The following is a 12,962-nucleotide window of genomic DNA, read 5'->3' on the forward strand; positions in this document are numbered from 1 at the left end:
CGATTTTCAGTCGTCATAGAATTTTCGTTAACACTTTACAAGCTTCAAAACTGATCAAAATTTTTGTTTTACTATTTTGATTATTAGTATCTTAAATTTGCTGCAAAATAGAATAATTTAAATATATTCGTTTATCGATAATTTATTCTTAAAATAGATAACCCAATTTTCAAACAATGAACTTGTTTGAATCTTCAATTTGAATATAGCATCGAAATTTTGTGTTTTTTCAAATTTTTGAACTAATCAAAATAATTTTTTACACTTTTAGGCTTTGATATTTTTCGATCGGGTGGTTTGATTTTAATCAATTATATATGTAAGATTAAAAACTAAAAATAAGAATTGTAACATTGCGAAATATAAAACTTGGTAAAATTTCAAGACAATTAAAAGTATTATAATAAAAATGGGAAGGAAAATTTCAGAGAGATATTTGATAAAAAAAAACTGTAAATTTAAAAAAAATTCCCATTTGATAACGAGGCAAAACATAAACACGGATCAACAAGGATATGCCAGTAGAATAAGCCGAGTCAGGTCAGACTCAAAGGCGGGGTAAATTTTGGTTATAAAGGGATAAAGCATCAGTCAACACCGGGAAACACGTCACACACATAGACGCTTATATACTCATATGACATGCGTGTGGTACTAAAACGATGCTAATGTTCCGGACCAGGAGCGCTAGGTTCTTGTCGCCGGGTTGTTTTGGGTAGCTAAAGATGTGTGATGTCGGATATATTCAAGAGGGTGTGAAAACCCGATGAGATCCAGTTGGGATCCAAGGTATACCCGGCTAACCTAACCGGTATCCTGCAAGAGTAGAGGGAATCACTAGAGCTGATAGAGAGAGGTGTACGCAAATATGTATGCTAACAAGGAGGTGAATCCTCGACGTTGATACATAACAGCCGAGGTAGTTAAAGCCAAACCAATGTTGCTGAGTGACGTTATATCATACATTGATACACATCTAAAATATTGTCACTGAGGACTATCGATATTTCCTCACACTGGAATAACTGACAAATATTATATCTATATCAGATTTATGGCTTTTATTTTTCTCCAAAGATTTATAAGAATTTTTTTTATCAAAATTTTATAACGAGTCGATAAAAACATTTGAAAATGTTTCTAAATGTGACTTGGATTATTTCAAAAGTTTGAAATTTCCAAGGTTGATATAAACATCAGTCTATAAATCACTTAGTCCAAGATGGTGGTGGTATAGCTCTAGTTTTATAAATTTGAGTCACTAAGTCAGTAGACCACATTTTAGGCGTTCGCGGGCGCTGAGGATTTGTAAAATGAACTGAATAAAGTCCGTACTTTTGTGTGTAACCCGCAGTCCATTCAAAAACATCAATAAGAGACCAAGCGAACAATCCCTTTATTTTAGAGCCTTGGCTTATTAACTTCAATATTTCAGTGAAATGAAGGCGAAAGTATTCAGCGCGTTGTTTGTCGTCCAATTGGCCATCATCTCTGAAGCCGTTTTCAGTGATTAGCATCTGTGGATTGTTGTACTTTTTGTTCAAGTCATTTATCAGCGCTGAAAAGGCCCATGGAGTACACTAAGTAATAAACGAAAAAAATATTTTATATTCAATTAAATTTAGATCGTCATAAATGGAGCAATTAATCGATCGAATGGTGAACAAAGATGATTTAATTAAAGATTAGACATTTAAAATTGATTGGTTTATTTTTGCGCAGTAAGTCATCGATTTACTTACTCTGATGCTGCAAAGTGGGCCATAATGTTTCAGAGAATCATCCTCAGTATCGAAGCTAACTTTGGCGCCAATGTCAGCGAAGAATGAGATAGTAGATTTAATATCTTTATCCAGCCATTCAACGTACCTCAAACTGCGGTAAAAATTTATTGCTAAGTAGTCGGATGAGTTTTTTATCAAATCAATTTGCTCGTTTGTAAAACTAGGCAGTCTTGAGGAACGAAATCCTTGGACAGAACTGTGCATTAAAATTCTGTCTTTCATTATTTTGGAATAGCCGCCTTTTTTTGAAAATATCGGATTTAAAAACCAGCTGTTCCAGAAATCTGTTGCTTGCATTGCTGCTTTAGATTCGTTAGTATCATTTAAATTTCCCGGATGAAACCACATTAATGAAACCACTAATGAGACCGTACCTGTTATAACAGAATGTCATTAAAAAAAAAAGTCAATATGTTGACCATAAAGAAATTGAATAACGGATAAATGTCCTTCCAAACCTCGTTGTTTGTTCCGAAATTGTTCATTATACAATTTGTATGTTTTTGCGTGGGCCAGTAATGCATTGTGACCACAAATGTAACTGGCAATTCCAGATTGGTTGATTCGGGGTGGAAATAATCCATCATAACCGAACATACAGTAGAAATTCGGTTCATTGAATGTAAACCAATTTTTGACCTGAGCGTATTTATCTATTGACCTGAGTGTATTTATTTATTATCAATTTTTTATTTTATTGATGAATATGCATTTTATCAAGTAATATATATTGAGTTATGACTATACTTTTTATTTACTAGCAATTTCATGAAAACCATTTTGATGAAATAATTTTGATGTTGCATGGTAATTTACAATTAATATCTCACCCTGTCTCCAAAAGCATCAAAAACGACTTTAGCGTAGTCAACAAACCAGTCAACCATCAAAGGATTAGTCCATCCACCTAGTTCTTGTAATTTTTGAGGCAAGTCCCAATGAAACAACGTTATATAGGGCGTGATATTCTGCTTTAACATTTGATTAATCATATCACTATAGAAGTCAATGCCGTCTTGATTGATTTCATTGCTAAAACCACTAGGTAAAATTCTGGGCCAAGATATTGATATTCTGTACGCATTGGCCTATAAATTTTTAAAATTATCTTCAATTACTGAGTTCTAATGTATCTATGTAATATTTTTACTTTTAATAATTGTTAACGTTTTTCGTAATACTCTTGTTTCATCGGAAGATGCACAGTATAGATCATTTTAATCTAATAAGTAGAGTTAAAGATAGCACAAATCGAGTTATTCATTTAGCATAATATATATACTGAGAAATATAAACTGTCGCTAAGTTATTATTAGATCGATAATTAAATATGCAGTTAGTTATCAAGCAAATTGCATAATTAACGTTTTAATTTAGATAAATTGAATAGCGGTTTTAATTGAATTATAAAATGCCATTGATTTTTTCTTTTTATTTAAAGATTCTAATATAAAAATAAAGACTTCAAATTTGAAAAAACTTTTTTTTTTTAGTTATGGAGTAATTTTGGATTGAATACCGATTTTGATGATTAAAACGATCATGATTCATGATGATTAAAGTGATGATGAAGGGGAATGGTCATGGTCCATTGTTATACAAAAATCAATTCGTTTTTGCATTCCCTACAAGGTTCTTAGGCCAAACAATTGATTAGTTTATTATTTTTTTAGAAATTTAGAATTTTTTATTTTACTTATTCGCATTTTCGTACTGCAGCGTGCTAGGCTTCAAATTAAGTGTCAATAAATTTATTTATAATCATGATGATCATGACCATGATCATCATGATGATTATGATGATCATGACCATGATGATGATAATTATGACGGTGATAATCGAGATCACCTTAGTCATGATCATGATAGCATGATTATGACCGTTATAATATTAATGATGGATCATAATGATAACACTGGTGATCAAAGTCATTCTAGTTATCATGATAAGAACTATGACCATGGTTATGATCACAATATAATGATTATGAACATGGTGTAATCAATGATGATCGTAGTGATGACGATGACACTATTAATTATGGCCATAGCCTTTTAATTATCATAATAACAAGTATCATTATGGTTATGATTATAATGATGATAATGACGATAAAATTTTTCATAGACTACCATTACGTGATAACAATAAATAAATTCTAAAAAATGTCAACAATCTAGTGACCAACGAATAAAAATGACTTACTCCAATTTGTTTAGCAAGATCGATATCAATTTTATACATATAGTAAGAATTAGTGGCAATATCAGCATTACTTCGATCATCGATAGTGTACGAATGCTCGTGGATCATCTTATCCCAAATCGATTCACCTTTATCTAAACAATAGACACAATGAAGATAAATTTATCAAATGAATTTTAAAGCATTATTTTAGAGACAATGAATATTTCACGTACTTGAAACATTCCAGGCCCCTTTAGTCTGATAAGTGGATGTAGCCACGCCAAATATAAAGTCGCTTGGAAATTTATTCATTCCATTAACGAAATTTTTATTCAAATCCATAAAACTTGATGAAAAAATTACCATGAAATGTAGAACACGATATTCTTTCAACCACATAATGTATGCTTGAATGACTAATCACTTAGATATATACATATATCTATATATTTGATAAAATTCCATGGTATTTTATCGATGGATATTTGTGGGAATAGTATTGAGCTTCAATTATTCATGGAGAGTACACAAACAAATGCGCACGCGTCTTTATTAATATTTCTGAAACTGGAAATAATTATTCTAATGGTTGAACGGACAAAGATTGTAGTAAATTTTTATTAAACTAAGAAAAACAAATGGAGTCTACTTATAGATCGTTATGAAAATAAACAACAGATAGGAAATACATAGTTTTAAATTAAATGAGACCTAGAAAGATTAAACTGAAAGGATTTTATTCAATGGAATTTAAAGTCTCTTTCTAAAAACCAATTACTTAATTTCAAATAAAAACTACAATTTCATTTTTTTGATTAATCACTTCAAAGAATATTTATCAAAAAGGTGAAAAAAAAAATTTGTAAAAACTTTTTTTACAGAGAATTGATTCAGAAATTTTCACAACAGATTTAATTTAAATTATAAACAATTTATAAACAACACTCAATCTTAATTACGGCGGAAAAATAAAATATATGCATCTTCTATAAGATTGTGTACAAGCAGTCAAATTGTTACTGTAATCACTTGGACTGAATTACTATGTAAAATATATATATTTGCCGATTGGCCAGCTGGGCTTGGGAATGAATAAATTTATCTATCTATTAACCATTTACATTTGCAAATATTTTAGCTTTTATAACATACCGCTGAACCGTACTTTGAAATTCTGAAAATAATATTATATCGAATTAACTTATCAGCAAAAGTTAATTAAAAACTCGAAATTTTTCAAATGATAACTGAATAAAAATTTTAATTCCTTAGAAAGAGAATTTATTAATTGAATAAAATTTTGAAGGTTTGTTTTTACAATTGTTTAAATTTTTACATTAAAATATTTCAAATTTTTAATTTCCAAAATTCAACTTTTTGTAGCTTAAAAATTTTTTTAAAAGTTCAACTTAAATTTTTTTAAATTTCTTCTAATAATTATAAAATCTCAAAATTTTTAAAATTCTCTTATGCAACAGATAAAAGTCAAATAATTTTTTCTTTATAATAATTTAAAAATCAATTTTTATAAATTAAAACAACTAATAATTGAGCGACCGAATCAAACGAAAACTATAATAACCGCAATCTATTTACTGCTTCTAATTTATCGATAAATTCGCTCTATAAATGACGATAATATTTAACAGGTCATTGCTTTCAACTCCACCAGTATGTCACTTAATCCAAATGTTGACATTATTAATATATATATAACTCATTCATTCAACAAACAAGAAATTTTTTATTTTAAACACATATTAGATTTTTCAGTTTTCTATTAACTAGTTATCAGCATAAGAGCCAATGACATAATTAACTTTATAAAAAAAGAGTCTGCTTATCTGAAGGCTAAATTACGTAACGTTCTGAATCTTGCAGCATGCAAGAGACAATACATATCAGCCCCTTAATTTAACGGGAGACACTTAAGTTATTTACTCTGGCAGCGAGGCTGTGGCGAAATAAACGATCGAAGATGGATGAAGGTACGTAAGATGGATTCAATTAATCGACTCTACTTACTCCTAGACTTGATAACTATTTTAGCGATGTAACATATAATTAACTCTTTCTTTTTACACATTTATAAAAATTGTAATATTTCGGAATTTCCGCTCCGTACAGTAGATACTTTCAAACTATCGTCGAGATGCTGTTAACCCATATTTATACCAAGTTTTTCACTTATCAGAAAATTATAAATACTTTGTGCAGGTGCATTAAACTTTGCAAATTATAATTTTTCGATTAAAAATCTAATTGAGCTCTTTGTAAATATTTAAATAAATTCATTTTTCACGTTATGGAGTATGTTATGCATAATTCTTCAATAAATTAGCCATAGCACTAACTCTTTATCAACGCTTACATGTTTAACAACCAGAGTTGATACTCGAGTCTTGTCTTAGGTGTGCAAAGACTTATTATTGTTTGTGCGTTACGACTGATAAATAAGAATTTAAATGATACTGATAATGATAAGGAATAATAAAGTTGTGAACAGTAAATGCCTGCTCAATGATTTTAGATTAGCTGATTTTTTTTAAATTAACCATAACATTAAGCCAAGATAATCGAGTAATATTTTCTAGATATGATTTTACGTAAATAATTATTAAGATTTCGTAATTAATTAGTTAATATATTTATTTTCAACTCTCTACACGGAAAGAACAAGATGACACTGGATATCATCCCAGATTATACTTAATGAAAAAAAATTTAGGATAGCAGCTAGTATAATCCAGATTACACTGAGTATAATCTAGATATCAGCCAGTATAATCTGGATTATACTAGCTACTATCCTAAATTTTTTTTCATTAAGTATAATCTGGGATGATATCCAGTGTCATCTTGTTCTTTCCGTGTAACTTTGTTTGTAATTTTTTCAAGTAATTTCAGGATAAAAAAATAATTAAATAAATTGAAACATTATTGTAACAGAAATTTTTCGAAATTTTTACTTTTTTTACTTAGCCTTAATAAAATAAAACAAGAATGAAATTAATAACGTGTTTTATATTTTTCAGGACGTATTATAACAGTAGCAAGTCATAGTCGATATTGCGCACTAGTTTACACGACCGAGCATGCATTTTATGAGAGATAGATAGACAGTAACTTTACATTCAAGCGGGAAGTTGAGTGTAAGCGGGAATAGACACAGTATAAAGAAAACAAGGTCCTTATTGAAACTTTTAAAGTGGCAATAAAGCACGTTCATGATAAGCGCGAGCTCAATATTTTTAACTATTTTGTAAACGTGAAAAATTTGAGCATAAAAAAGATGTTTAATAAATTTAAAATAAACACTGATTTTTTTGAATTTTGAAATCTTCCAAATTGCGCCAGTTAATTATTTAAAAATTTTTTTCAAAATTGAAAAAGAATTTTGGTCAATTTTTTTAGACTGTCATAATTTTGGAAATTAGAAAATAAATTTTTGACAAACTGGAAAAATATTGAAATTTTTAATTTTGGATATTTTTTAAAAAAAATAAAAAAAAATGTAAGACTTATTGATTAAATTATGAAAAAAAAAAAAAAAAAAATATTTGTAGCTAGTCATTGCAGGTTTGGTCTGAAATATATATATTTCAAAGTTATATAAACTGAGGTCTCTTACAGGAGTCTCTGGAGAACATGTTCTATATCCAAAGTCTATTCTTGTAGATACAAGGCATCGATCTCCAGAGAATTCGCAAGTTATACTTTTACTCTTCATCTAAAATTTTTTCTCTGTCCATACTATTCTGGTATGTGTGTACATTTATATACAAGAGAATAAAAGAAGAGTTCAGTATCTCGGGTCTCCAGAGTAACCATGAGCCGAAAACTCCCATGTCAGGTGGCACATCTCGAGACAATTGTAAAAGAGGGTAAATAAAGTATATGCTTCCTGTGTAAAGTATAGATATATTATGTTTCAGTTTTTGTCCTTTATGTTCTGTTATGTATACAAGTTAAGAGTGAGAGTATGAAACGGTCCTCGATTAGATATTGTTGTAGTTAAGTTTTCGAGATTGTGTGTCAGATGCTTTATCAATGTTATAACGAGCTGTCGCCTTTATTGCCAACCGTATCACTGCATACTACCCCTCAAACTGCTGACTTCGCGTCTCTCGTAATAATAAAACGATCTACATTCTGCTACGCTAGTAACACGACGTTCTTGGAAACCACTAACCTCAACATTGCGTTTATAACTTTTCCGGTAATGAATGTTGATGCTGAAATAATAACATTTTTTACTCTATTCTATTCATCCTTTTTTTTATATTTTTTTATGAAAATCCTTTTTTTTTTCTTTTACATATTCAATTTTTTTCAGAAGCTTTCTATGTAAAAATCGACAAGCTAAACGAAAAATGACACCAATACATGTCACTGTATATTATTTTTACGTTCGCAATTTGGATTTTAAGTATATTTTGGTCTTATCCTTATAATACGATCAAAATCCGTAAACCTCAAAACGGTGTTCTATTTTGATATCAAGATAATTAAAAAAAATCTTAAATAAAAGTTCCAAGTTGAGAAAATTGTGGTAAAGTTTCATAATTTCAGAATTTCACTGCTCAATATCTTTAGAATGAATTGATTGTGTTTGCAATCTAGGACGTTCATTGAGATCATGCTTGAGGCAATCTAAATTTACAGCTTTTCAGGTTGGGTTAGTTCGCTTTTGAGCGCCAGTCTGTCTAAAAGTTATTTTTATGGATTAATACATAGTAATGCGTATATTCTACCACTGATTTTTTTTTAATTCCAAAGTTACACGAATTACAAAAAAAATCAAATTTTTTCATCTTTAACACCGCAGCAATATTCCCGAAATATTTTTTTTCTGTTGAATTTTTGGAGAAATTTGGAATGGTTTCTTAGTTCTATAGATTTGGTACGTGGCATTTTATTTTTTGAGGACCCAAAATATATACATTGTGATTAAAAATATCAAAAAATCATTAAGCAAAAAATGTTCTCTTTATATTTCGTAATTTTCGACAGTCACACAATGACTGTACACCGATTAGGGTGGGTCAAAAAAATCGAATAATTTATGTTTGACTTTATACTCTGAAAAATAGGTTCGTAGACACCTAAAAAGAATTCTCTCCAAGTATAAGCTCTTAATTATAACGGGAAGGTCCTCCGCTTTGCGGGTTTCTATTTTTTTCGAATAATCAGATAAAAAAATTTATATCTCGCTTCCAACTGCTTGGAAAAATATTCCGTGGCATAGATTTTGTGAGAAATTGAATGCTTTACAAAAAAGGTCTCTTATGACTTTTTCAAAAACTCAACCGATTAAAAGATATTCATAGTTGAAGTTTGGCTATTTTAAGGAAAATATTCGTTTTTATTATGAATTTTATAAGTCGATGAAAAAAATTATTTCGGATTGCGGAACTCATGATTTTGTAGGAAATTTACTGCTCTACAAAAATGGTCTCTTATGATTTTTTGATTAAGTGAAGCCGTTACGAGATATTCATCGTCAAACATTAACGAATATCAATATTTCCAGTTTTTGATCAATAATTCGATAAATTTTAATTTAAACTATGAGTTTCAGGAAAATTTACATAAATTTGAGTTTCGATCGATAAAGAAATGTTATAAACAATTTTTTTAATATTGTTTTCAGTCTTGAGCTTGTTTGATTGCATTAAAACAAGAAATTAGAGCATTTTTTTCGACATATAGCCAATGATTAGTTTAATTTGAAGTGAATAACATATTTCTTTGTCAAATTTAATATGAAAAGTATTGAATCAAGTGAGAAACAACCAGTATTTAACTTTTTTATAGATAAATTTTTTATTGAATTATCAATTGCAATATAATTGTCTATATTTTTAACATAACAGTACGCTATTACTATAAATAATTTCTTTTATTACAATTTGGGAATGTTTTTGATGTTCTTTGACAACTTGCAATAAGTACTGGAATTGTTCTTCATTTTTGTCAAGCATTGATTATATTCACTGACTAATGCAACAGCTCGCTCTGCTGAATCATTGACAACTTTTAGTTGTTGAAAGTATTCTTTATTTTCGAGATAACTCTCATTAGTAGGCCATAATTCAACATCGACATCAAGAAAGTCATACGGTAGATCGAAGATTTTGAAAAGATTTAATGACTTTTTAGACACAAAGTCACTCAGAGTTCTCTGCGCCAATGAATTCAAATCTTTTTAGCAATTACAAATCTTTTAGCTTTAGAATCTGTACCTTCACGAGTATTAACAGCTTCAACAATTCTTTTTTTACTTCTAATGGAACGCCATCGTCAAACAGTGATAAAATGGCAAGTTCATCGCTCAAATACCATAAGTGCGAAATCATTTTTTCACACGTAGCTGAAGAAATCAAAGGATTGATATGTTTGTACTCCAATAAATTTTTCATAAACTGCAAGTCATGATAAGCAGCAGTTGTTGCAGAAGTTGATGAAAACCAAGCTTTTAAATACAATGTGACTATAAAAATACAGAAATGACGAAGACCATGCAATTCTTTCTGAGAGAGTTTGAATTCATCTCTGAATAGATACATTTTCAAACTATAAATGGCCTTAGCCATCCATCTAGCATGATGAACAGCACCAGGACGTTTGAAAGAAATCTTTTCTTGAGGCATTTCTCCAAGGAAAATCAATGATAATTCCAATAATTCTTTATCTAACTTATTATAACATTTCTTTATCGATCGAAACTCAAATTTATGTAAATTTTCCTGAAACTCATAGTTTAAATTAAAATTTATCGAATTATTGATCAAAAACTGGAAATATTGATATTCGTTAATGTTTGACGATGAATATCTCGTAACGGCTTCACTTAATCAAAAACTCATAAGAGACCATTTTTGTAGAGCAGTAAATTTCCTACAAAATCATGAGTTCCGCAATCCGAAATAATTTTTTTCATCGACTTATAAAATTCATAATAAAAACGAATATTTTCCTTAAAATAGCCAAACTTCAACTATGAATATCTTTTAATCGGTTGAGTTTTTGAAAAAGTCATAAGAGACCTTTTTGTAAAGCATTCAATTTCTCACAAAATCTATGCCACGGAATATTTTTCCAAGCAGTTGGAAGCGAGATATAAATTTTTTTATCTGATTATTCGAAAAAAATAGAAACCCGCAAAGCGGAGGACCTTCCCGTTATAATTAAGAGCTTATACTTGGAGAGAATTCTTTTTAGGTGTCTACGAACCTATTTTTCAGAGTATAAAATCAAAAATAAATTATTCGATTTTTTTGACCCACCCTAACACCGATAGAAAGGTTAGCTTGAGCTAAGACAAAATTCTTGAATCAAAAATACTAAATGAAAAGCAACAAATTTCATGAAACAAGAAAAAAAATTCTTGAACCAAGAATTTTATCTTAATTTAAGAATTTTTTCTTTCGACTTAAAAAATTTATTGTTTTCCTCATCATTATAAAATTTTTCCTTTTGAATCAAACTACTTCTGTCTATGTAGATTGCTAAAATAATTATGAAAAATAAAAAAGAATAATTTACCAATTTTCATTGTGTCATTAAAATATCAATTGCTAAAGGTCTATTGATTCCAGAACAGTTACTAAATAATTAGTTATAATTTATGATTAAAAACGATTAAAACAAAATAATTTGATTCATATTTAATAGGTTGGAATAACAATCTACTGTTAAACAGTTAGAGTTATAAAATAGAAATTAAATTGACTAAACGATTGTCAGTAGTGGATAAATTTAATGGAAATGCTTTTGTATGCTATTGAAAAGCTAATTTCAGAAAGTACGTTATTAAGCAGATAATTCCATTGCATATGTCATAAATTATAAATCAATATTCCCAGTTTCAATGATCCTGAAGTTGAATTCGTAAATAATTATGTTGTAAAAAAGAATGATAAGTGAATTTAAAAAAAAATAAAGCAATTTTGGGAACAATCGAACGTCAATTAAGCAGTTGATTACTAATGAAAGAAATAAAAAGGCGAAAGAGAGACAATGAAAAATCGTGGTGGTATCTCTAGCTTGACAATCGGTACTGTAACAATCCTCATACTCTCGATGCACCCTTTACTCGACAACCCCACAACACATTGACAATGCTGCACATTGAATATAGTACCTCGTACTGTGCAGTACAGTAGTACGAAAGGTATAAACTCGATTTAAAACGAACCCGACACGCACAACCGATATACATATACATATATATATATAACTTCATGGATAACGACGTTTTCCCGTTGGCGCGTCGAGCATCGGTTAACTCGATTTTACGACAGACAAAAAGGGATGAAAAACTATTGCGGGTGGGAGCATTTTGTTGGTTGTAGTTTTAGAATCAAGACAAGAATAGGCTTATACTGATAAAACTACTTGTAGTAGTTCTAGTTGTAATAGTAGTGGTGCGGTTCTGCAGTGGTGGCTAAATTTTACGGTAGACCACCAGAATGGCTGCTAGTTCTGTTCCTCGATATATGTAACCATCCGCTTTTTCAAATGCTTCGGTTAGAGAATTGAGATAATATTGACACCGCTCTAAACCACCGATTTTTTTTTGTTAATAATTATTTTTCGTTCATAGGAACACGACGACGATGAATTTTCGGTTTCAGTCTCTAAACCTCGAAACGACATACAATACACGATCATATTATTCAATGTTCATTTCTTCGTTTAACTACGAAGGTAAAAATAATTTTTCTCATATTTTTAATTACTTTTTACGATATGAAATATTTGATTGACTTACCCGCCATTGCAACTATAATTAAATAGATTTTTTAAACTGAGTAGGAAGCAAAGATCACTTACCTAGAACAGAAAAAAAAAATTAAAAACATTAAGACAAAATTTTTTTAAAGAATTGTAAATAATTTTAGTTATAAAATTGAACAATTGCTGATTATATTAGAAGTTATTAGTTTTGATCCAATTTTTGATAAAATTATCAACTTTCGATCAAT

General features: G+C 29.4%; 2 protein-coding genes across 4 annotated transcripts in view; both read right to left on the reverse strand.

Annotated features, from left to right (window-relative positions):
• Hiw (MYC binding protein highwire) overlaps positions 1-12,962 on the reverse strand; it is a 200,912-nt gene that overhangs the window by 87,423 nt on the left and 100,527 nt on the right. The window lies entirely within an intron of this gene.
• On the reverse strand, positions 1,053-6,371 carry LOC141528946 (myrosinase 1-like). Its single transcript, XM_074245245.1, has 7 exons — positions 5,998-6,371; positions 4,206-4,539; positions 3,991-4,124; positions 2,615-2,872; positions 2,243-2,423; positions 1,743-2,158; positions 1,053-1,580 (listed from the first exon to the last, which is right to left on the reverse strand). The coding sequence occupies exons 2-7, from the start codon at positions 4,369-4,371 to the stop codon at positions 1,209-1,211; spliced, it is 1,527 nt and encodes a 508-aa protein (XP_074101346.1). The 5' UTR covers positions 4,372-4,539; positions 5,998-6,371; the 3' UTR covers positions 1,053-1,208.

Source organism: Cotesia typhae, unplaced genomic scaffold, assembly GCF_013202065.1.
Source record: "Cotesia typhae breed Kobodo isofemale line unplaced genomic scaffold, CoteBio_Ctyphae contig_44, whole genome shotgun sequence".
NCBI classification, from domain to species: Eukaryota; Metazoa; Arthropoda; class Insecta; order Hymenoptera; family Braconidae; genus Cotesia; species Cotesia typhae.

Bases quoted from the DNA above. Each gene is read 5' to 3' on its own strand.
- LOC141528946 (XM_074245245.1), bottom strand. From the start codon at position 4,371: ATGTGGTTGAAAGAATATCGTGTTCTACATTTCATGGTAATTTTTTCA. The intron at 2,873-3,990 runs GTAAGTCATTTT...AAAAATTTATAG, and splicing joins ATCTTGCTAAACAAATTGGA to GCCAATGCGTACAGAATATC. The intron at 1,581-1,742 runs GTAAGTAAATCG...TTTATTACTTAG, and splicing joins GCCCACTTTGCAGCATCAGA to TGTACTCCATGGGCCTTTTC.